This window comes from Pongo pygmaeus, chromosome 13, assembly GCF_028885625.2.
Source record: "Pongo pygmaeus isolate AG05252 chromosome 13, NHGRI_mPonPyg2-v2.0_pri, whole genome shotgun sequence".
Taxonomy (NCBI): Eukaryota; Metazoa; Chordata; class Mammalia; order Primates; family Hominidae; genus Pongo; species Pongo pygmaeus.
The window spans coordinates 84,791,384-84,817,613 of record NC_072386.2 but is presented as its reverse complement, the minus strand read 5'-3'; the positions used below and the strand labels follow the sequence as shown (position 1 = coordinate 84,817,613).

Below are 26,230 nucleotides of genomic sequence, written 5' to 3'. Positions count from 1 at the left end.
TTCATTTAAAGGGCTAAAATATGCTTTGTTTTTATATGTGGAAACTACTTTAAACCTAATGACTATTTATTGTATCATAGCTTGTGATGTATTCTGCTCATGGCTTTTAAGGTAAATTGTGCCATGATCCACTGCCATTCTAATTGCTTTAATTAACAAGTCATTACCACAGTACTGTTACATCTTAATTATGCATACAGACAGGTAGACTTATTTTACATATGTGAACTAACTAGTTGTCAAAGCAAATGCAGATTGTATTCTGCAAGTAAAGTCTTTTTCTCTCTGAAATTTTTAGGGATGTTCTTTAAGTGAAATTAATATTCAAACTGAAGATTTTAGTTAAAAGAACTGAGTGCAGATTAAAGTCTTTTTGTGGTTTAAACAGTCAAGATTACAACTGTGATATTTCATTGAAGTTATGCAATAAAATGTCTCTAACCTGCAAACAATCTATCAAGCCGACGGCACAGTACTGAATTTGAAACCAGAAATACTGGGTCGTTACATAAATGCTTCATAGATTTGTTTTATGATAAAGAGCACACAATTCTCCCAAACCTCACACCACCTCTTAAATAGGGATAATAAGTCCACATCAATGCTGATGCCTTAGCTATTATTAAACTCTTACAGTATGATGTAAAGTGAAAGTACAATGTAATATCATTCCTAGGCCAACTTTGACCAGTTTTATACAGAAACACGTACCAACTTTTCTGTCTGCAAGGATAATATCAAAGCAAACACCAGAAAGTTATGTCTTTGATGCATTTTTTCAAAATCATACACATAATAAACAAACCAAAGACAAATGATGAATACTGTTTCAGAAAATATGGTCTTCCCCTTTCTTCTTTTGCCAAGGAAATCCAATATTTTCACCATTTTTATGCACACAATCAATTTTATTTAAGCTAGAAGTTAATGTCTCATTGTTTTCATTGTTCTAAATAAACACCTTTTCCTTGAGTATTGTTCTAAAAATTTTGAAGACGTGAAAAAATTTGTTCTGATTTTTCATGGTTGTGCTAATGATATGTGAAAAGGAATACAGATGGTATTTAATTATGTATAGGAAAAGATGTTAAATATCATTAGTCATTAGAAATTTACAAATTAAGACCACAATGACTTACTAACACATATATATCAGAATGCCTAAAATAAAAATAAAACATCAAACGCTGAGAAGCATGAGTAAAAACTGGAGCTTTCACACATTACTGGTGGGAATGTAAGATTGTACAGCTATGCCAAAAAGGAGTATAGTACTTTCTTAAGAAACTAAAGGAACCCAAGTCTCCAGGCCTGCAGTCTGGGCCAAGGTCACTGGCCCTGGATCAATCAGGATGGGGTTCAGGGGCCTTCCTGGGGCCATCCGGTATCCAAGGTGCCCTTTGGTGGCCTCGTCTGCCCTTCAGCCCCTGAGCACACCCCTCTGTCCCTTCAATCATCCCTGTCTCAGGGACATCTGTCACAGAGCCATGCCCCACCTCCTGCTTTCTGGAGATGCCAACTGCCCGGGGTGCTCTGGGTCCTGACCTAGGGGCTCTAATGGACACCCCCTGACCCAGGTTCTCAGGGAGCTGCCAGCACCCTGGGGTCCCTGAAGCTGAGATCCAGCAAGACACATGTGGCCTGAGGGTCCCACTCTCTGGCTGACAGAACCCAGAGGTGTGAGCACACTGGAGTGTCCTTCAGGGCGTCTTCACCCCATGAGAGGGCTGGGGGTTTTGGGAGTTTGCAGCTGGCAGGAGTGAGGGCCCAGTCTCCTATCTCTGATGCATCCTTGGTCAAATCCTGTGCACCAGGACTGCATGCTCCAGGCAGGCTGAGGGGAGGCCGAGCCAGGAGCCGCAGGCTTCTCACCGCCAGCCCAAAGCCATCCTCCGCTGGCCGTGTGGGGAATCGCGCCTAGGCTGGGGCTCCCCTGGCCTCAGGTTTGGGGGACTCCGATGTGTCCTGGGACGCTTCCTGCCCATCCAGCCTCCGCAGCACAGGACCTGCCTCCGCCCTGTGGGGCAGATTTGGGCGTCTGACTCTGGACACTTACCCAGAGGCTAAATTCAACTCCCCAGCGAAGAGCACACTCAGACTCCTTCCCCGCTGTGCCCAGCCTGAGGGGACCCTGGCTGGGACTTGGGAGGAGGCCAGAGGCCAGGGCCTGGCTCTCAAGCACTAGGTCCAGGAGCAGATGGAGCATAGTCCCTGCAGGAACTGCCTCAGACTGCCCCCGAGGGGGCCTGGCCGGGGACCCTCCCTGTGCCACCAGGCTGCTGTTGGGGCCAGGAGGGCAGGGAGAGCAGCCACCTGTACGGCATCAAGTGACACTATCAGTCAGCACACCCAACACCCACACGACAGCCACAACCCTCTGCTCTAAGGGGGCTGCAAGTGAACAGAGCCTCCTCTGTCTTGTTCACCCTGAGCGGGGAGCTCCGCACAGGACAGGATCAGAGAGCAAACCAAGAACAAATGGATGAATCAAGGAAGGGGCCAGGGCAGCAGGTCCCCACCCACACCCTGAACCCTAAGGGTGGGACACAGAGGCTGGAGACGGGCTGGCCCCAGGATCCTCTAAGTGACAGGAACCCTTGACCACTGCTGATTGTCCCGAGGCGGGTACAGGGATGGTGGGGCTGGGGCTGCCTGGCCCTTTAAGAGGGCAGTTCTGCCCGCCGCCCTGAATGCCCCCTTCCCCAGCCACTGGAGAGGGGATCCCGTTTCTTAGCAACAGGAAGCTCTTGGTTTACAGTGTCACCCAGGCGACTGGGAGCCGCGTCCTGCTCTGGGACTCAGCCGCTGGAGCTGCCACGCTGACCGCACTGGGCTGACCACACACATTCCTCACTCCCCTGGCCCTGGTGGGCGGCGGGCACCATGGCGCAGAAGGATGTGCTCTTAACCAAAGAGCCGGCCCCGCAGGCGGTGCCGCCCTGCAAGCTGCCCTGCAAAGAGTACGACGTGGCCCGCAACACGGGCGCCTATACGTCCTCCGGCCTGGCCACCGCCGGCTTCCGCACCGCCAAGTACCTGCTGGAGGAGTGGTTTTAGAACTGCTATGCTGGCTACCACCAGGCCTTCGCCGACCGCCACCAATCGGAGCGGCAGCGGCACGAGAGCCAGCAGCTGGCCGCGGAGACCCAGGCGCTGGCGCGGCGCACGCAACAAGACTCCACGCCTAGGGTGGGCGAGCGATTGCAGGACACGCACGGCTGGAAGTCGGAACTGCAGCGCGAGGTGGCGGCGCTGGCTGCGGAAACCGACTTGCTGCTGGCCCAGAAGCAACGGCTGGAACGCGCCCTGGACGCCACGGAGGTGCCCTTCTCCATCGCCACTGACAACCTGCAGTGCCGTGAGCGCCGCCAGCACCCCAACCTCGTGCGCGACCATGCGGAGACGGAGCTGCTGAAGGTGCCAGCAGCCTTGGGTGGCCGGGACTTGTGGGCGCAGAAGACGGGCCCCGGCAGTTCACGTGGACAAGCCACGTGGCTGCTGCAAGCAAGCGGGAGCCCAGCCCTCTGCACGTGAGACCCGAGTCCCGAAATCTGGCCCCTTAGTGACAGACAGGAGGCAGCTTTGCCCCAGAGGGCCCCTGACTTCCAAGCAGCTATTTCTCTTCCTCTCCTCTTCCAATCCCTTTGAGTCCTGGTACAGTTATCCTGACTCTGGGCTCCCTGGGCTGAGCCACAAGGCACCTCCCCAGAGACCATCCCTGGCTGGGACAGTTGCTCCCGAGGTGAAAACCCAGGCCTGGGCCAGCACTGCCAGGATGGCCCAGGGTGGGGTGGGCTGGGAGCCACCGCTCCCATTTATCCTATACAGAGCTGGGGCCACACAGATCTGCACCCGCAGGTCCTCTCTCCTCCATGTCCCCTGTAACTTCCCAATCCAGCCCAGCTTGTCTGTGGGGCAGCCCCATAGGGTGAGAGAGTAATTCAGTCCTGGCCCTGTTGCTGCTCTGAAGAACTCTCTAGCCTCTCAGAGCCTGGGGCCTCCCTGAGAACCACTATAGGCCTGTAGACATTCATGAAAGATGTGGGGTGGGGGCAGCTGGTCTCCTGCCATACCCCCAAGCTCAAGCAAGAACCCTTGAGTCCCTCCCTCCCCTCATGCCTTCCCTCCTCCCTCCCTTACCCTTCTGCAGGCCCTTCCCCCTGCACCCTCTCAGTGCCTCAAGAACTCCTGCAGCTCCCGCAAACCCTCTGCCCACACCAAGGGCACCTGCCGAGTGACGGAGACACTGACGGTGCAGGAAGAGGCAAACCCGGCGACAGAAGGGCGCAGGACTCGGGCCCTGGCACACAAGGAGTTAGCCGGTGGTTGAGGCAAAGACCATGATCGCAGGGAAAAGGCTTGTTGCTACACACAGAAAATTAAACTGGCCAGGCAGTAAGAAGAAACACAGGGTCCTCCTCCTGTTCTTGGTGTAAGGATGGCCTTTCCCAGCACAGAGCCCTGAGGGGCAGCCTGGGCGGGCATCTGGGCCCCCAGAGTTTGGGTCCTCAGAGGCTGTCCAGGGGCCAGGGGCAGGCCAACGTTCCTGGGTGCACTGAGTGAGCAGCAGTGATGACTCCTGAAGCCTGGGGTGTGGGAACTGCCGCTGAGGGACTTTTCCAGCAGCCCATAGAAGGCCCTGGAGGAAAACACCTCACTTACAACGCACCAAGGAGAATGCCCAAAAGCCCAAGATAAACCCAGTGAGAGAGCAGAACTTGCACAGTCAGAGCTCAGGCCCGGCATTCAGCTCCTTCTGGTTGCTCAGGTGTTGACCAAGGCCTGCGGCAGCTGGGCCTGCTGGGATCCTCACCAGGGAGGGGCTCTGGTGCTCAGGGCGTCTCCTCCCTCAGGAAGCCGACCTCATCCGGAACATTCAGGAGCTGCTGAAGAGAACCATCATGCAAGCAGTGAGCCAGATCCGGTGGGTCGAGGGCTGCCCAAGGGATGACTCCTGACCCCACCCACGGCTGGTCATGGGGCAAGGCATTGAACCACAGGACCCCGAGGCTCAGAGCCGGCAGGGGCTGCCCCAGGTTACAGTGGGAGTGCAGGGCTGGGTGGGGAAGGTTCCGGCCCAGCCTGAGGTTGAGTGGCCAGAGCCCAGTCCCACATCTGATCTGCAGCCTCCCAGCCTGGGCGGCCGCACCTTGTCACTGCTGAGCATGGGGGCCGCCCGGGACAGGCCAGCCCAGAGCTCCCTCCTGAAGCAGGCATGAAGGTCCACCCTGCAGCGGGAAAGGTCCCCAGCAGGGCCCTCCCTGGGCACACACCAAGGCCCTACCCCACCCCGCCCCAGACTGAACCGGGAGCACAAGGAGGCCTGCGAGATGGACTGGTTGGACAAGTTGGAGGCCTACAACATCGACGAGAACTGCGGGCGCCACCACAGCCAGAGCACCGAGGTGCAGGCTCATCCGCACTCCACCACCTTCCAAGAGAGGTGGACCCCAGCTCTGCCCCTGCCCTTGCCCTGGCTGTGGTCTCGCCTCCCTCTGCGGTGTGGGCGGATCACCTGAGGTCAGGAGTTCAAGACCAGCCTGGCCAACATGGTGATACCCTGTCTCTACTAAAAATAAAAAAAACTAGCCAGGTGTGGTGGCACGTGCCTGTAGTCCCAGCTTCTTGGGAGCCTGAGGCAGGAGAATCGCTTGAACCCAGGAGGCTGAGGTTGCAGTGAGCAGAGATAGCACCACGGTACCCAAGCCTGGGCGACAGAGTGACACTCTGTCTCAAAAAAAAAAAAAGGGGACAAAAAAGGAGGCAAGGCACTTTACAACCCAGTGATGGGCTACCACAACTCAACACAGCAAAGAGGTGCCAAGCTCCCTTTCTCCCCTGCACAACCCGACACAGAAGAGTTAGTGCAGTGGAGTGAGGCTGGATGGAGAGAAGTTCCTCTTCTCTCTTTCCTTTTTTTTGAGATGGAGTCTCACTCTGTCACACAGGCTGGGGTGCAGTGGCGCGATCTCGGTCACTGCAACCTCTGCCTTCTGGGTTCAACCAATTCTCTGCCTCGGCCTTCCAAATACCTGGGATTAGAAGCGCCCACCACCACACCCAGTTTTTTTTTTTTTTTTTTTTTTTTTTGGTAGACACTGGGTTTCACTATGTTGGCCAGGCTGGTCTTGAACTCCTGACCTTGTGATCCACCTTCCTCGGCCTCCCAAAGTGCTGGGATTACAGGCATGAGCTGCTGCGCCCAGCCGAGAAGTTCCTCTTCTTACTGAGAAAATAGATCACAGGGCATCAAGTAACATGTAAAATTCTTTATAATAAGCTGTATTCTTTTTGGAAAACCTTTCCTAATATTTTGGTATCAGCAAAAACCCTCAGATTAATTTCAAACACTATAAAACTACAATACATAAACAGAAAATATTAACTGTCAGCAATGCTATAGAGAAATTGGAAGCTGTATGCATTGCTTTTTGGAATGTAAAATGGTACAGCCCACTGTGGAAAATGGTTTAGCAGCTCCTTAAAAATATTAAGCACAGAATTGTATGATCCACCAACACCCTTTAAGCGTATATACCCAAAAGAACTGAAAGCAGGGACTCAAACAGGTATTTGTACACCCGTTTAATAGCAGCATTATTCACAGTGGCCAAAGGTAGAATCAACCCTAATGCCCATCAGTAGGTGAATGGATAAAGAAAATGTAATATATACATACACAGAGTATTATTCAGCCATAAAAAGAAAAATATCTGGCCAGATTCAGGGGCTTACACCTGTAATTCCAGTATTTTGGGAGGCCAAGGTAGGCAGGTCTCTTGAGCCGAGAATTTTGAGACCAGGCTGGACGACATGGCACATTTGGTTAGAAGTGTTTGACCATAACTACTATTCAAGAAAAAGATCTACTCATTAGAACTATAAATCATAAAATTATAAGTTCTACAAAAACAAATCAACCTTATCTACCGCCCAGTCCTACCCAACTATAGAATGTTAGAACAGAAGGTCTCACTGTGGACTCGAGAGCTATATGAGCAGTGTCACCACCATCCTGCTCTCCATGGACTCATCTTCAACAGACTCCTCATCTTCAACGGACTCCTCATCTTCCATGGACTCATCTTCAATGGGCAGGGTGGAAACTGCAACTTGTGCCATGATCCTTGTGCAAGAAAAGTAGTAAGAAATTGAATGGTAGAAATCCAGTGTCCTAAACTCACATCCAGAGCTGTGAGAGTTTTTCACCGGCTGGCAAATTTAGTTTTTTTGCATCAGAGAAAAAAATGAGACTTGGTAATTTGGTATTCGATTTGCCCAAAACTCTCATCAGATAGATAATCCATCCGCTAACTTTCTATTCAGTATTATTTCCATAAAGTTAGATCGATATCACTCCCAAAATAAATCCACGTGGCAACCAGAATCAGTGCATTTCTCCCAAGAGGAGGTGGCTGAGTGCTCACGTCTGTAATCCCAGCACTTTGGGAGGCTGAGGTGGGTGGATCAGGAGGTCAAAAGATTGAGACCATCCTGGCCAACATGGTGAAACCCTGGTCTCTACTAAAAATACAAAAAATAGCTGGGTGTGGTGGTGTGTGCCTATAATCCCAGCTACTTAGGAGGCTGAGGCAGGAGAATCGCTTGAACCAGGGAGTCAGAGGTTGCAGTGAGCTGAGATCATGCCACTGCACTCTAGCATGGCAACAGAGCAAGACTCCATCTTAAAAAAAAAAACAAAAAACAGTAAAATATAAAATGCCTTTTTCTCCTAACCTTCTTAGCCTTCTGCTGGTACTTCAATTTCTGCTGGTACTGTTCGGTCATTGCCCTCTAAAGAATGATGGCTTCCTAAAAAGAAAATAAACAACAACATAATAAACCAATAAAAACTCACATTGAAAGATAAAAGATAATCTAGGTGACACTGCAAGCATTTTTAAGACATAATAGGCCAGGTGCGGTGGCTCACACCTGTAAAACCAGCAGTTTGGGAGGCTGAGGAGGGTGGATCACCTGAGATCAGGAGTTCGAGACCAGCCTAGGCCAACATGGTGAAACCTCATCTCTACTAAAAAACAAAAAATTAGCCAGGCGTGGTGGCGGGTGCCTGTAATCCCACCTACTCGGGAGGCTGAGGCAGGAGAATCACTTGAATCCAGGAGAGGGAGGTTGCAGTGAGCTGAGATTGCGCCACTGCACTCCAGCCTGGGTGACAAGAGTGAAACTCTGTCTCATGAAAAAAAAAAAAAGACATAATAAACATAAAATATGATTCTATTAACTCTATTAATCCAAATAACGTTTTCTAATTCAGAAAAAATATATAACATGTCTATTTGGTAGCTTAAAAACATTATTTTAAAATACAAATACAGAGTAGACCCAAGTAGGCTTGGGGATTTAATATTAGTTACTCTAGCTACATGGTAAAATTACTGGATATTGGAATCTGAAGCAGCACAATTATGCTTCAAGTACCATGCTCATCTGTCACTGACACACACACACACAAGCATGAATGCTTGCTTTGCTCAGACGATTAACTCTCTATAAATAAGCTCAGGGTTTGCTGTGGAATGTTCCCTGCTTTCCATTTTCACTATGGTGAAAGTTATGGAAACTCGATCCCCATAATTTAAGCAAAGTTGTACTTCAAGTAACTCATAAGTAAAAACTTAAGATACTACCTTTAGTGTCAAAAACATTTTGATCCAGGTAACATAATCTGCCTGCTTCTAAAAACTGGAATATAAAGCAACAGATCTGTTAGGCAGTCACAAGGTAAACAGGCTCATCCTACTGGAGCAGAAGTTTTACTCACAAATATGAAAGAAATAATCTAAAATATCAGAGTGCCAGTTAGGATTAAGACCACAAGCTGCCCCCAGTATACATCCTCTGTCCTTAAAGATCTGAGCTACCAACATGGAAAAGATTGAAAAACACTGTCTTCAAGTATAAATAAAAATACATTACATTTCGGTAAGAATACATTGTTTAGGGGTAAGGGAAGCAGATGCTCATCTATTTTGTCCTATCGATAACTAAATTCAGAAGCTGTACTAAAAAGAAAATGAAAGTTATAAATACATCTCTTTTTAAAGAGCAATGATTACAGTCAGAAAAACTCATTTGGTGGCTAGTATTCTTGAATTAAAAGTGCCATACTGAAGTGAAATCTTTTTGGTTTTCAACATCGAGCTTTTTCATGTCACAATTATCTTGGGATTCTTTTCCACTTACTGCATTTGTGAAAACTCACCTAAACTCAAAATTCTAGGTAAATCTATAAACCTGTATCTAGGAATCAATCTTTAATTCATTTGTAAAATATACTTTCTCTGCACACATTTCCTTTCTCTTCTTTTAACCTTAATATCTGGATTTAGGGAGCATTAAGTTCCTTGACTGTAAAGTCAACGAAAAAAAGAGATATGAGGTCAAAGGAATGGGAGATAATGAACAAGAAGCTAGTAGTTAAAAAGTAAAATTTCAATGAAGAGTAAGTTAAGATGGTTGTTCATGTTATTACCCAAACACCAGGGGTTTTGTCTAAGTCCTTCTGCTCATCGGAGAAAAAGCCAGTCACTGAGGTGACAAGTACTGCCAAGGAAGAAAGCTTTAACCTGGTGCTGCAGCCCAGGAGCTGGGAGCTCGGTCCCAAATCCATGGCTTGATAATAGGGGCAGGAAAGAAATGTAACAATGTATAAGAGAACAGAAATCAGGGAGGGGCAGGAGGCATGTGGTGCTGTGATCTGGTATGTTTCAGTTACCTGATACTTCCTGAAGGTCTTTTTTTGAGGAGAGAACTCAGATAAAATAGATCCAAGTTTCAAGCTTTAACAGCAGGGTCAATTTTTACGTTCATCCCAAAAAACCCATCCATTGGGACAATTGGGCGGGTGTCAATGTAAGCAATGATTCTGTAGTTACTCTTTGTTCTTTCAAAATCTGAAATAAACAATTGAATTTATATTATATGCTAAACCTAAAGAAAATACATCTTGTGTACTTGAGGCCAGAAGAGATAGAAGTAAAACCTATTACTAATAGCCTATGAGAGTCAAGTTTAGGAACACTATAAAAAATTCAAAAAAAGTAATAAATGCATAAAACTTACAGATTAACAAGTGCTATTTCAGAATTCTTCTAAATACTAAGTATTGACATGACCTTATCAATATTTGCATTACTAACCATACAATAAGAACCTGACTTCTGACTATTCTGAGATAAGGGATAAATATACACTTTACCTTAAATGGGAAACTGCGTCATGTGCCCACTTCAAGATTCACAACAGAGAAAACTGATTTGAAAAATTGTTGCTTGTGAAGTTCATCTATATGTTTAAAAAAAGGCCAATACATTTTTCCTTTTCCACATATAAAAGGAATACTATACTTATAAATACTAAAACACAGTCTGTGGAATACAAGGAACCATTAAATAGAAACAGTATGTAGGAAAATGGAAGTGAAAAGATTATACGTTGCAAAGACTTCAGTAGAAGGAGTTTTTCATCAACATCATCATCAGAAGGGCCTGCTTTAGGATACAAAGACGATACTTCAACAGTAACTCCCCCAAGCCAGACGCAGTGACTTATGCCTGTAATCCCAGTAATTTGGGAGGCCAAGGTAGGCAGATCTCTTGAGGTCTGGAGTTCGAGACAAACCTGGCCAATAGGGTGATACACCGTCTCTACCAAAAAATACAAAAATTAACCAGGTGTGGTGGCATGCACCTATATAGTCCCAGCTATATGGGAGGCTGAGGAAAATGTACTCATTTTTTTATTCCTGCACCCAAGAAACTGCAACCAATCTACTCTGTTAAGAGCAGAGATAAAGGGTTTAGAATCCATATTACATGTGAAATAGAAGAAATGAATCAGTTTAGTATGAACTTGTATGCACTGTTAGAGAGGGAAGTAGGTCAAGAAGCCATTAAGATACATGAAGGAGGGTCAAATGTTAAAGAAAATTAGAAATTCAGATTTATTTATGTAGCTCTAGAAGGAAGAACCAGGAATGGTGGAGAATGAATGTAGAAAACATTTTTAGTGAATGAAAGCATGAGATGATAACACGAGCAGCTACCAATGGAACAAACTGATGTGAAACAGCGGATTTGCCATCACTGAAGCTATCCAGTCTCCGTCTGTTGCAGGCATTACAGAGCTATCAAGAGTTTTAGTAGGCGGCTGGGGTTCCTTTCAGATCTAACATGCCATGATGCCAAAATGCTGTACCATGTTCTCATCTTTTTCTGGCTCATTTTTTTTTCTCTCTTCAGGTTTCTTAACCTTTTATCTATTTCCCTCTATTAATAATCATCTAAACCATGCACTCAGTCTTCTGAAGTAAATTTCTTTATCTTTCACGTCACAAATAAACATCTTTGATGGATGAAAACACCGCAGGAAAGCCACCTAAGCAGATATGACTTCTCAACTTAACTTTTTTTTAAAGTGATTTCCATTCATCACTACCCAAACAAAACAATTACAAACTATCATAAAATTATTAGAAAGTGAAAATGGGAGGCATTGGTTAAATATGTGTTTAGTATGCTTCATCATGTCCTCAAACATATTTAAAAAGTTAATCCACAGTTCTTTAAGTGCATTGGGGGACTTGCTTTAGATTAAGAAATATGTTAACTATTTCAGGACCCTTCTCTTTAAGTGTATTGGGAGACTTGCTTTACATTAAGAAATATGTTAACTATTTCAGGACACTAAGGACCTTAACAAATCTGAATTAGCTCAGATTGGCTGCGGTCTCCTCAATTATTTTCTGATAAATAAGAAACAAACAGTAAATAGCAACTTCCACAAAATCTACCAGTAGTACACAAGGGCAGCCAAATTTCAAAATTATTGCCACTCAAACTCTAGATGGTTACTATTTACTAAAATGTAAATAATAAAAAGACTTTTCTCAATCTTGTCCTCCAGAAAGAAAAGCCATAAAGTTCAAACACTAACCAAAAAAAGGTAAGGAGAAACATTTATATATTTGTGTTCCTTTTATTAGTGTCTTCACATAAACACTCCTCAATTTTAAACAGGACTTTCTTTCAGAAGACAAAACCAAGACAAAATGGTAGAAATCAAAGGGTTACAGACTTTAATTTAAAAGGCACAACCTTTTCAAAAATGAAAGATATCAATGGATCACTTATGAGAAGAAATTCCCTGGCACTAAGATAAACAGAGGCTGGAAAACCATCTTTCCAGGTGCTATAAAATAGAATCCTCTCACGGTGCAAAAGTCCTTCTAATTCTAGGGGTTTAGGATTATTTTTATTATTATTGTTACCTTTCCCATTCTGGAAAATCTTCAAGAGTCTGTCTTGTAAATGTCACCAACCCAGTAGGTTCTACAGAAGCAATAAAAGAAAAACATACCCAAAATAGTTTCAATTTTGAAAACATTACACACACACACACACACGCGGTAAAAGAATAGGTCTAACATTGGCTATAAAACTAACCAGAAATACAAAGCCTAGCATTGGAAAATAACAGAATATTGATTGAAAATAATATTATCCTTACAGTAGAAACTCCTTCTATAAAATAATAAGACTTCACTAAACGAAACTATACAAATAACAGCGCAACAGTAGGATTTGAGTGCTGGTACTTTTTGGTAAAGTTTTTGAAGCTGAATACACTTTTTTTCTTAAAAAAGCATTGAAAAAAAGGATGTATAACTGGTACAGCGTATGCAATAAAGACAAAATTGAATTCAAATTTGTACACTCGTTTACAAAGAAAGGACTTACCCCTACATTCAAAGACTGGTGAATACACACACATTTATGTACTTTATAGTAAAGAAATGCCACAGATTTAAAAAGAAAATCATTTGCACATCCTCTGGAGTTAGTACAGCTAAGTCTCGGGATTAGATAGTGGGCAATCACTCTACTTGTTAGTAGCAGTCTTAGCCAGAGGAGAAATTACTGGTTCTAAGAGTTTACAGAACAAAGATGACATATTTTTCAAGGAGCAATAAATTTGGGAGGATCAAAATGAAGTACTATTAATGTAGTCAATAATTTTAGAGGATGATATCCTTTTCTAGTCAGATTTATTTATTTTTTAAAGCTAGTAGCAAAAGAAACAAATCAGCTTGCCAGAAGTAATTTGTCTGATTCAAATCAAAGAACAAACTAAAAAGGCCATGCCATTTCTGTTTTCTTGAATAGAAAAAAGCTCTTAAGGAAAGAGAGACATGTCAGGAACTATTACTGATGACAGTGTATAACCCAGTGAAAGCCTGGCCATCATTTCATTCCTACACACAATTCCACATTTCCTTGTTCTCAGTCAAAAGCAGGAACCACTCAAAAACCATATGCAGCAGTTGCAGTAGAAGACAAAATTTTTTGTTAACATGTGTCTTACATTCTTTAGATATCTAACTTTAAGATATATGGATAACATATTTAAAACTCACAAGTAAGTGGTCAAACTCAAACAACTAGAGAAGCAATTCCATGAATATAATAGAAAACATCTCTCTTGTCATTTGGTAACTTAGCGGAGAAGTAAGAACATCAAATGTCCTTCATATATACTAAGAGACGCTAAGAGAAATTCATAAACACTGCTGGCAAAGCAAGAAAAGGCAGAAGAACATGGTTTCTTAGATTAACAAAAAATGCCTTGAGAGCACGTCTGTTAGCTTTCTTTCGTAACAAGGCAACTTTCATCTCAGAATAGGATACTCTGATTAATTAAATACTTCCCATAATAAAATCACAATATATACTACATACAGGTCATAAATTTTCAAAAACCTGATCTATAAGATACTTTATCTAAAATTATACAGAAAGTAATTTAATTCATTTAATTCAGAAGGCTTTTTAAAGTATTTCAGTCTCAAGATCTTCATCAAATATAAAATACACGTTTAATAACACTGAAAAGTTGGTCCTGATGGAATTCTAGTTTATCAATTCTAAAAAGCATGTTTTTTCACATATTACATTTCTGAAACTGGAATACATCTTTTATAATGGAGGTATCTTACCACAGGTATAGACTAGAGGTGAATATTCCCAGAGAAGATGTGCATCTGCTTCTGCTGTCGTCTGAGAACACCATCAGCCCGATACCATCTGAATTAATCCTTTGTGGCAGGCCTTTGTGGACACTGGTGGTAAGGCTGCACACCCAAAGCTTAGGGCTTGTGGTTCAAATTCTCAGAGAAATGTGTTTTTTTCCTTTCTCTATTTAGTGTCAAGGTTGAGACGTGCATGTTTCTTTATGGTCCCTTTTCTGGAAGGTCAAGTTAATTTCTCATTTATCCTTAGGTGTACCAGCCTTGTGGGTTAGGTCTCCTACTAGACTCCCTGTCCTGTTTTTTCCTTCTTAAGAGGTATATAATACAATACCACTTTTTAAAAACAATCTATGACATCTTAGATTCGATGAAATATGGTACCTTAAATAAGCTTCTCAAGTCTATTGAGTAGGCTCCAGAACTTCTACACAATGACTCATTATACTGCAATCTCTTTTATTCTCTTTAGTATTTCCTCTTTAAACCGTTAGCTTTAAAATACTGAAGACCAAGAGCAATGTTGTACTGTATTTCTACAAAGAGCTTAATTAATATGTACAGTGAAAAAGTCAGAAAATAAAATGTCTAGTTATAATTTATTTCTTCAAATTCCCAATACTTATAATGGCATATACATTTCTAGTTGAAAAAACAAACTTTTAGCTTTTTCCTCAAAGTATCTGAAATCCTAAAATTTAGAAAGCCAAGTTAGTTTTTAGAGAAGACATACATGATTTGACTCCCAGGACAAAAAAGTAAACTCTGTACTAGTTAGTTATAATAATTCTACTTAAAACGGCAACTCAAAGTACCGTAAAAACAAAACAAAACAAAAATAGTAATAATTCTAATTAGACCTAGAATAGCCAAAAAAAGTAGTCTTTTTTTTTTTTTTTTTTTTTTTTTTTTTAGACAGAATCTTGCTCTGTCGCCCAGGCTAGAGTGCAGTGGTGCAACCTCAGCTCACTTCAACCTCCACCTCCCGGGTTCAAGTGATTCTTGTGCCTCAACCTCCCAAGTAGCTGGGATTACAGGCTCCCGCCACCGCGCCTGGCTAATTTTTGTATTTTTTAGTTCAGACAGGGTTTCACCATCTTGACCAGGCTAGTCTGGAACTCCTGACCTCGTGATCCACCGCACCTGGCCTTACGTAGTCATCGTTTTAACAAGTCATTACAAATCCTAATTTGATTTTGTGTCTCATAGGTCCAAATGATTCTGCATTTTAATATTTCATTCAGCACAGGGCACAACACTGAAATTCAATAAGCTATGAGATAAATAATTCCATATCAGAAAAGCATATAATTTTCCCTTAAATATCAAAATCCTGATAGTTGATTTCATTCTAAAAATTTAACAATGTCCAATAGCAATACATTCAAGGGGGAAGATGCCAAGTACACTGTAATGCAAGAGTAAAAGAAGAATATGAGAAAAAATGACCTTAAAATTATTCAAAGACATGTTTTAAGACAATCCTACAACCCAGAACTGAAAAAAAAGCCATTTCACTTGACCAGGTTGACATTACCTACTTGGCACAAAGAAACTTTTGAGGTGTTCTGGTTTACATCCACTTGTGGGAAAGGCTACCATTGATAATAGCTTACATTTATTAAGCATGTATCTTCTTGTTTAATATCTGTAACTACCCTGTAAGGTGATGGCCATTATTATATTATTTCATAGGTGATAAAACTGAAGCTTAGAGGTGTCAAGAAACTTGACCACGGTCATTCAGCTTCTGAGATAAGAGTGGCAATACCAATCTATTATCAGCTGGTCATTACCAGTATTTGTTGGACATTTACTATTACTGTCTTAGCTGCTATCAGGTTTTGGGGAAGCAAAAATGTTAAGGTTCAATAGAGGAAGATGGAGATATAAAACTCAGTACAAAACAGTTTTATAAGAACTCCACAAAGGGCTTAGTGGGGCACAAAAGAGAGGAATAGGTAGAAAAGCAATGCGTTAGTTGACTTATGCAAATAAACTAATGAATACTTCTTTAAATAAAGAGCATCCAAAATTTATTTCCTGGTCAATATACTTTCTCTGGTTTTTATCCATGAAAATCTTTTGATGTATATTACAGATTTCAGAGAATATGGGTCTGATTTCAGAGTATGTAAACCCCGCCCCCTACATTTATAGCACACATTTATGCTTATACACAACATAAGCATAAAATCTAGGTTATCTTGTCACATCATGACTACTGTTTCAATGTGGTTGGGACAGGAAGGTTTACGTTAAACATAAAATGTTGCTCACATGTCACTTGACTTGAATTGTTCCCATCAGCAAGAAAAATTACGGTAAGAATGGAAGGAATTTACTCTTCTCTCTGTGACTGTTCTCAAGCAGCAGAAGAGCATTTTCAGTTTCTCCGGTTTCCTTGATGAACGTCCCTCAAACAACCTAAAAGAGATGAAAAATAAGAGAGTGGAAGATGAGTTAAAACGCCTTAATGATTCACAAAACTACATCCATATTGCTACCAAGTAATAAAAAGAAATAATTGTTCCAGAAGACAATTCTGTAATGATAAGAACTAGAAAATTGGTTTAGATTCAAATGGCATCTGGAGAGAACTGAAACCAACTGAACCAACTAGAACCAGACTTCTTCAAAGCTGTTCAAATCAGACAGCATTTGCTACCAACCGCATTTCTCCAACCTATCTTCCACCACAGAGAAGGCACCATTCTAGCCCTCCGAGTCAATTGGGGTCAGTCAGTCGGTGCACAGCTACTTTCTCAATGGCTAAAAACATTTATACTTCATAATGTTACTAGGTAGTTTGATAAGTAACAAAAACAGTATCTGAAAAAAATTCTTATTTGAGTGTTTGTGAGGAAATGAGAGTGGAGGGGAATGGGGGAAGGGACACAGGCAGGTATAACAAGATATCAGGGCTCAACAATCTTTGTTAATTAAACAACTAGATTCTTTTATGTACTGAATGTTTGTGTCCTCTCAAAATTTATATGTTGAATCCTTAATCCCTAATGTAGCTAAATTTGGAGATAGGGCCTGTGAGGAGGTAGTAACAGTTAAATGAAGTCATAGGGGTGGGACTCTAATCTGATAGAACTGGTGTCATTTTAAGAAGAGAAGGTGAGACTACAGTACTCTCCCTCTGCCATGTGAGGACAAGATGCCAGCCAACCTATAAGCCAGGAAGAAGCCCTCATCAGGAACTGAAGCAGCAGCACACTGATCTGCAGCTTCTAGCCTCCAGAACCATGAGAAAATAAATTTCTGTTGTTTAAGCCACCCAGTTCTATGGTATTTTATTTTGGCAGTCCAAGCTGACTAATAGAGATCCTTTTCATGGTAACCAAAACAGTGCCTACCCTGTGTCATCTAGTTTTCAGCAACCCAGACTTGGATTACTTAATTCAGTTTTCTTTGAAATGATGTGGCATTGTTATTGGTAACATGTAATTCAGTTTATTCTGAGGAAAGAAAAGCAGGGCTTTAAATGCATTATGACCTGAGTAAGTAGTTCACGAAAAGATTTCTAACACAAAAGCATGCTTTTGAGCATAAGGTCTAGCTTTCCAAAGGCATTTAAAAATTATAGAGACTCAGTAGCTATGAATGATGAGGTACTCCTTCATCTGCCTCTAGTCATGTGCTCTGAGTTTAAAACCAGAGACCCTTCAAGTAAAGTCCACGTTAGTAAGTGCTGAAATGGGTATTTTTCATGATTACAAGAGCAAGCTTATGTAACTACGCTGAGAGGGAAAAGTTAATTCCATGAGAAAAATCCTATTGAGCGACTGAAATAAATTAGGGAAAGGAAAGGAAATGCAGATTTCAAATGGTTCCATTGTCAACGATCTGAAATCTGTATTCAGGGTCAATTTCTGGAAAAACAGTTTATATGAATATTTATTTCCTAAAAAGAATACTAATGTAGGCTAGTATTTTAACCAAATCTAAAATCAGATCTCTTTTTAAAAATAGTTTAAGACAGCTGGTGTGGTAATTTTTATTAATTTAAAAGAACCTATGTTTCTAAAATATTTAATACACATACTCTTATAATCCAGTTGCCAGCTGAAACAGGATTCTGAATGGATTAAAACTCAATAAAATGGACATTTTATTGAGTGAATGGAGAGATCTAATCCTTCTGGCAAGTCAGTTTAGAGAGCTCCTGCCATTTTTGTTGACATGTAATAGTGTAATAAACTCACATGTAATAATGTAAAGCTCTGTAAAAAAATTGTAATCTAGCCTATTTGTTTAAAGGAGATGTTAACAATTCATGCTCCCTTGAACCACTTCATTTTTGCTTTTAGGACAGGAGGGTTCATTGACACACACAATCAATTACTAAAATAAATATTATCAAACAGTAACCAAAAAACTCAGCGTAAGGCTATCATACCCAAACTCAAATATCCAGAAGCCAATTTAAGTAATCCATGCCTCCTTGGCAAAAGTGTATGGATAATACCTTTTCTTGTGATAGTAAAACCTATCCATTTTCTTACCTCACCCAGAATCAGGTTTTACGCTTCTACAAATAAAGCAGACAATGAACATACTGTGTAGAAATCTTGAGTTCTTAATTAAAAGGTACTCACAGAGTTATATCTAAATCATTGGCTACAATGATCTAAAACACACAGTTATATCTAGATCATTTGCTACAATGATCTAAAACCACTTTATTTACATCTTAGTATTAATCACAGGACAAAAACGCTAATATTTTCAGAACTACAGCCAGTGTTGCTATCTGGCGCAGGCCAACATGTCTTCAAAACCCCATGATACTATGTGTTTGCCCCCAAGTAAACAGGAGGGAGATCCAGGTGCCCCTTCCAAAAGCAATAGCTTAGAGGAGAGAAGGAAAATCAAAGACACTGAGACGATTCATTTTAGCAAAAAGCGAACCTGCCACCCCAAAGAGCAGAAAACAAAATCTGAAAACTAAGATGTATACGTTATATATTATTCACAAAACTTATTTGCAATATTTTTAAATAAGATTATAAAACCATGTTTCTGAAAATGTTACAATAAAATTATATGTGTGTAAAGTCTATTTTATGTGTACATTTGGGTGTGTGTAAGAGAGAAGGGATTATGAATTAGGAAGCGTATGTACCAAAACATTAGAAGTAGTTATCCTTGGGTAATGAGATTATGAATGATTTTCACTTTCCTCTTTATACCTTAATATATCATCTCAAAATTTACAATCAAAATTCATAAGTTATTGTATTTTTATTTATTTATTTATGTATTTTGTGAGACATGGTCTCACTCTGTCACCCAGGCTGGAGAGTGCAGTGGCGCGATTTCAGCTCACTACAACCTCGGCCTCCCAGGCTCAAGCAGTCCTCCCACCTGAGCCTCCTGAATAGCTGAGACCAATCAAAAGTTAAGTTTTCTTCGGTTTAAAGTAACTTGCTATAATTATGTTGTTTGGCCTCATGGTAACCAGAAAACAAAAATCAATAGACACCCTAAACATAAAAAGCAAGGAATTAAAACACACTACCAGAAAAAATTACTTCACTACAAATAAAGACAGGAAGAAAGGCAAGGAGGAAATAAAAGGAAGAAATAAAAAGAGATCAGAGAAAAGAGGAAAGGAGAAAGAACAAAAGAAAAAGAGTAGCAAAACAATCAAAAAAGAAGTAAAAAATGGCAGTAGTATGTTTTTACCTGTAATAATCCTGAATATAAATGAATTAAACTAAGACACAGTGGCTGAATGGATTAAAAGACCCAATTATGTCCTGCCTACAAGGAACTCAGTTCACCTATAAAGACATACACAAAGTGAAGGGATAATAAAAGATATCCCATACAAATGGAAACAAAAAAAGCAGGAGTAGCTATACTTAGATAAAATAGCCTGTAAGTCAAAAAAAAAGAAAAAATAAAGATAATTATGTAATGAGAAACAAGTAAACAGTAGACGTTAAGTGCATATGCAACCGACACTCAAGCACCTAAATACAGATACAAATATTAACAGGCTTTAAAGGACAGATGGACTGCAATACAATAATAGAGTACCTCAACACTCCACTGTAACCAACACCCCACTATCGTGAACGGACAGATCATCCAGACAACAAAACATCATCAGTGAAACTGCACTCTATACAGAATGGATCTAACAGACATTTACACAGGTTTTCACTCTGCAACTGCATAATGCTCATTCTACTGAGTGGCACATCGATTATTCTACAGGACAGACTATGTGTCAGGCCAAAAAACAAGTCACTTTTTTTTTTTTTTTTTTTTTGAGGTGGAGTCTCGCTCTGTCTCCCAGGCTGGAGTGCAGTGGTGCTATCTGGGCTCACTGCAAGCTCTGCCTCCCAGGTTCACGCCATTCTCCTGCCTCAGCCTCCCGAGGAGCCCGCCACCACACCCGGCTAATTTTTGGTATTTTTAGTAGAGACGGAGTTTCACCGTGTTAGCCAGGATGGTCTCAATCTCCTGACCTCGTGATCTGCCCGCCTCGGCCACCCAACACATTTTTAAAAACTGAATTCGTATCAAGTATCTTTTCTGACCACAGTCGAATAGTATTAGAAATCAATAACAGATAGAACTTTAAAAACTGTACAAATATATGGAAATTAAAATACACGCTCATGAACAACCAATAAACGAAATGAAAAAAATACAAAGGAAATTAAATATTTATTGAAACAAATAAGAATAGAAACACAACATAACAAATCCTGTGGGATGAAGCAAAGGCAATTCTAAGAGGAAAAGTGCATAGCTATAAATGCCTACATCAGAAAAGTAGGAAGATCTCAAATAGCCTGACAGTACACCTCCAGTAATGAGAAAAACAAGAACAATCAAATGCTGGAATTAGCAGAAAAAATATCATAAAGATTAGAGAAGAGATTTCAAAAATAGAAACAAAAAATACAAAAAGTCAATGAAACAAAGAGCTGGGGTGTTTTAGAAAAAAAAATCAAAATTGACAAGCTTTAGCTAGACGAAGGATAAGAAAAAGAAAACAAAATCATAGATAAAGAAGACATTACAATTGATAACCCAGAAATACGAAGCATTATAAGAGGTTACTAAAAACATCTATATATAAACAAATTGAAAAATCTAGAAGTAAATAAATTTCTAGACACATAACAAATTCCCAAGATAGAATGATTAAAAAAAAATAAAAAACCTGAACAGACCAATAATGAGTAATGCAATTAAATCAGTCCTAAAAAGTCTCCTGGCAAAGAAAAACAAAAGAATCATGGTTTTCCTGCTGAATTACCAAACATCTTTAAAAGAGCTAATATCAATTTTACTCAAAATATTCCCCATAAAATGAAGAGGAAGAAAGGCTTCGAAACTTGTTCTATGAGGACAGCATGACCCTGGTACAAAAACCAGACCAGAATACAACACAAAAACAAAACCACAGGCAAATATCCCTGATGAACAGAGGTGCAAGAAATCCTCAACAAAATACTTGAAAATTGCATTTGACAACACAATAAAAAGATCATCTGCCATGATCAAGTGGATTTCATCCCAGGAATATGAGGATGATTCAATAAACACAAATAAATAAATATGCGACATCACATTCAGCAAATCAAGAACAAAAACCATATAATCATTTCAGTAGACGCTGAAAAAAATAAAAATCAACATTCCTTCATGATAAAAACTCAACAACATGAGTACAGAAGGAACATATCTCAGCGCAATAAAAGCCATATATGACAAACCCACAGCTAACATAATCAATAAGGAAAAGTTAAAAGCTCTTCCTCTAAGATCTGGAACAAGTGCGGTTACTTTTACACCACTTCTATTCATCATAGTACTGGAAGTCCTAGCTAGAGCAATTAGACAGGAGAATGCAATAAAAGGCATCCAAATTGGAAAAAAAGGAGTCAAATTGTCTGTTTCCAGGTGACATGAACATATATATAGAGACAACCCTAAAGATTCCACAAAAAACCTACTAGAAATAATTTAGTCAAGTTCCAAGATACAATATCAAAATATAAAAATGTATAGTACACCCATGCACCAATAGTGAAATACCTAAGAAAGAAATCAAGAAAGCTATTTTATTACCAAAAAAATGATATCTAGGGATAAACTTAACCAAAAAGGCAAGAGATCCCAAAATGAAAACTTCATAAAACATAGATGAAGGATATTAAAGCAGACACAAGTAACTGAAAAGACATCCCATGTCCATGCACTAGAAGAATGTTAAAATATCTATATCACCCAATGCGACCTACAGAATCAATGCAATCCATGTTCAACTACAAGACATTCTTCATTGAAATAGAAAAAGAATCTTAAAATTCACATGGAAGTTCAAAATACCTCAGATAGACAAAAGAATCTGGAATAAAAAGAAAAGCTGGAGGCATCACACTACCTGATTTCAAAATATACTACAAATCTATGGTAAGCATGGTACTATCAAAACAGTATGGTACTATCAATAAAAGGGACAGGGGAGAGACAGAGAGATGAACGAATGAGACAGACAGACATAGACAAATGAAACAGAATAGAGAAATCAGAAATAAATTCACGCGTTTACGGTCAACTCATTTTTAACAAAGGCCCCAAGAACACACATTCGGGAAGGACAATCTCTTCAATAAACTCTACCAGGAAAACCCAACACCCACATGTACAAGAACACATCTAGGCCATTACCTTACCATGTACAAAACTCTACTCAAAATAAAGATTTAAATGCAGGACCTGAAACTATGAAACTACCAGAGAAGAAAACATAAGATAAATGCTTCATGAAATTGGTTAGGACAAGGAATTTTCAAATAGACATCAAAAGCACAAGCAACAAAAGCAAAGATGTAATTACGTTAAACTTAAAACCTTTTCCAAAGCAGAGGAAGCAATCAGTATAATGAAGACAGAACCCAGAGAATGGAAGAAAGTATTTGCAAACTATGCATCAGGCAAGAGGTTAATACACAAAACATCTAAAGAACTCAAACTACTCAAAAGTGAAAATACAAATAATCTTATTTTTAAAAATCTACCCAAAACCTTTCTCCCCCACCATTTCCCCACCTTCTTTTCCCGACCGCATTTGGCCCTCTCCCTCTCACCACCCTTTCTCTTCCTCCATCTACCCCCAAACTTTTTCACCGTTTTCTCCCTACCGTCATTTCGCAAAGCCTTCTCCACTCTCCCGCTCACCAGCTTTTCCCCATCCATCTACCCAAACACTTTCTCCCACCGTATTTTTTTTTTCCCACCGTATTTTTCCCCCTTCTCCCTGGCCACCCTCTTTTTCCCCCTCCCGCTGTCATCACGCCTTTTGCTCCTTCATCTAAGCAAAAACATTTTCCCCCATCTTTTCCCAAAGCCTTTTCCCTACTCCTGCTGCTCTCCACTCTTTTCCCCCTTTATCTACCCAAAAACTGTTTTCCTCATCGTCTTTCCCCCCCGCTCCTCCTTGCCGCTCTCTTTCCCTTCTCCATCTACCCAAAAACATTTCCCCACCATCTTTTCTCAAAGCCTTTTCCCCACTCCTGCTCACCTCCCTCTTTTCCCCATCTACCTCCCAAAATTTCCCCATCTTTTCACAAAGTCTGCCCCCGCTTCCCACTCGTTCTCTTCTCTCCCCTATCCTGCTTGCCACCCTCTTTTTTGCCCTCCATCTACCCCAAACTATTTTCCCGTCTTTTTCCCAAACTTCTTTCCCTGCTCCCTCTCGCCACCCTCTTTTCTCCTCCTCGTCACCCTCTTTCCCTCCTCCATCTACCCAAACACTTTTTACCTACCATCTTTTCTCCCCCATCTTTCTTTTCTGCCACTGTTTTTTCGCAAAACCTTGTCTTCCTCCTGCTGGTTACCCTCTTTTTCCTTCTCCCAGTTGCTATCTTCTTTTGCTCCTCTACCCAAAAACTTCTCTCCCCACCGTCTTTTCACAAAACCTTCTCTCCCTACTGCTCGCCCGTTTTCCCCGCCTCACCACTTTCCTCTTCCCAATTGCCACCCTCTTTTCCCCCTTCATCCACTCATAAACTTTCTACCCACCGTCTTTCTGCAAAACCTTCCCTCCCTCCCGCTCCGCACCCTGTTTTTCCACCTCCATCTACCCAAAAACTTTTTTCCCCACCATCTTTTCCCCATCGTCTTTTTGCAACGCCTTCTCCTCCTTGCTATCCTTTTTTCCCTTTGGCACTAACCACACACTCTTTACCCACCTCTATCTATCCCAAAACTATGTTCTTCCTACCCCTCCCGCTGCGCTGCAATGTCCACCGCCACCACCAACCACAGCGAGGCCAGCCGCGCCCCGGTGCCACGGCTCACGCCTCCAGCATACAACCTGTGACTCCTTTTCTGGTCTTCTAAGCCGGGCACTTAGCAGCTCAACAGTAAGACACGGAAACCTAAAAAAAAAAAAACCCTTGACCCTGCTTCAGCATCATTTATATCCTGAGGTTATGCCCATGCCGGTTCCTAGACTGCATGTTCTGATTGGATGAGAGCAAGTCTTAAGACAACCAATCACAGCATGAAAATAAAGTCCAATCAGAGTAGGCCTAGAGGTTTTTCTCTCATCCAATCAGAACACGTAGTCCAGGGTCCCGTAACCTCGGTATATAAAGCATGCTGAGACAGCCGGCCGTGCTTTTCAGCTTTTCTGTGTCGGTGTGCAGAGCTACTGCGTACACGGCTTAGAGAACTAGAAGGGTCCGTCACTTTTCGCTCGCTGGAGCCTGGAGCCTGGGGCACTCCCTCCCTGTTGGTGGTGGTGGTGACGGAGCGGTAGGAGGGAGGCGCTAGCAGCGGGAGCTTCTCCTGCCGGGCTGGAAGACGAGAAGGAAGAGGCACCGCCGCATGCTGGAGGCTGGAGCCGGAGCCTGCGCCTCCGCGGCTCGCCTCCCTGCGGTTGGTGGTGACATCAGAGACCGCAGCTCGGCCACAGTGGTAGAAATGTGGTAGGGTAGGTGAGTTATCTAGGGCTGCACTGCCTTCTTCTGGGGGTGAGGGTTGGGTGTTTTATAGGGGCTCACTGCCCAAGGCTACACTGCCTGTGGCATTGAACTGTTTGGGGGCACTCTCTGGGGTTGCATTGCTAGTGGTGGAGTGGGGGGCTACACTGCCCGAGGTGGCCGGGGTGGTCGGGAGAGGCAGGTTGTGTACACTAACGTGTACTGCCAGTGGCGGTGGATGGCTTAGGGGCGCTGTCTTCTGCTGCACTGTCCGTGGCAGGGGCGGGTTGGGTGGAGTTATCTGGGGCTACAATGCTGGCAGTGGGGGGTGGTTTAAGGGCGTGGTCCGGTGCTGCACTGCCTGTGACTGGGGGTGCGCTATCAGGAGCTGCACTGCCCATGGCGGGGTGGGGGTGGGGCGGGTTTGGGGTGATGTCTAGTACAGCAATACCCATGGCTGGGTCAGGTGGGCACTATCGGGTGCTAACACTGCCTGCGGCCGAGGAGTTAGGATGGTTTGGGGAGGGGGGGTATTGGTTACATTGCCTGCAGCTGTTGGGTGTGCTATCCCAGGACTACAAGGAGGCAGGTTAGGGGTGCTATTGGGGGCTATACTGCCGGTGCGGTTGGTGGGCTGCAGAGGCGGCAGCGGCAGCGACAGCGACAGCTGTGGCCTCCTTCCTCTTCCTGGTGGCCTCCGTGGAAGGGTGGAGTTCTTCTCTTCCCGGATTCCAGACTCTAGAGGGTGATCTCTTCATGCTCATGCAATCTTGAGCACCGCAGGGCTCCCACACCCAGTGTGGTTCCCTGGCCCGCGCCCTCACGCACGCTCTGTGTTGTGGAGACCACCTGGGACTACCGGGCAGGGAATAGAGGGCACCACGGGGGAGGGAGGAGGACAGGGCACTGTGGGTGGAGGCGTCAGGAATGGGAACCAGCACTTGGGTGGAGAGGGCTGGCTGGGTCTGAGTTTCTCCTACGCTGGCTCCCCGAAGAGCGCAGTGCCACTGGGTCCAGCAATTCCTGGCCAGCTGGACTTGGCCAGGAGCCTGTTTCAGTGAAGGCACTCACACCCAGCCCAGGCCCCAGTTCCTGGCCAGCTTTTGCCAGAAAGAGAGGCTAGACTTTGGAGGGTGGGTGTGAGTGCCTTTAATGAAACTGGTCCCTGCCGCCCAGTGGCCAGCGTAACAAGGTGAAGCTCTAACACTTCCACTCCTTG

General features: G+C 42.6%; 1 protein-coding gene and 1 long non-coding RNA gene across 2 annotated transcripts; one reads left to right on the top strand and one right to left on the bottom strand.

Moving 5' to 3' along the window:
* Nucleotides 1-892: 892 nt before the first annotated feature.
* LOC129043717 (uncharacterized) lies at nt 893-24,538 on the bottom strand. Its single transcript, XR_008504503.1, has 9 exons — nt 24,402-24,538; nt 16,328-16,474; nt 12,293-12,353; nt 10,223-10,308; nt 9,740-9,917; nt 7,738-7,812; nt 6,977-7,126; nt 6,142-6,226; nt 893-4,886 (listed from the first exon to the last, which is right to left on the bottom strand). It is a non-coding gene; the product is annotated as an uncharacterized LOC129043717 (long non-coding RNA).
* Nucleotides 2,884-4,924, top strand: LOC134737914 (tektin-4-like). Its single transcript, XM_063649699.1, is given in 2 exon segments — nt 2,884-3,417; nt 4,151-4,924. Coding segments are annotated over 2 exon segments (714 nt in total). The 3' UTR covers nt 4,331-4,924.
* Nucleotides 24,539-26,230: the final 1,692 nt, after the last annotated feature.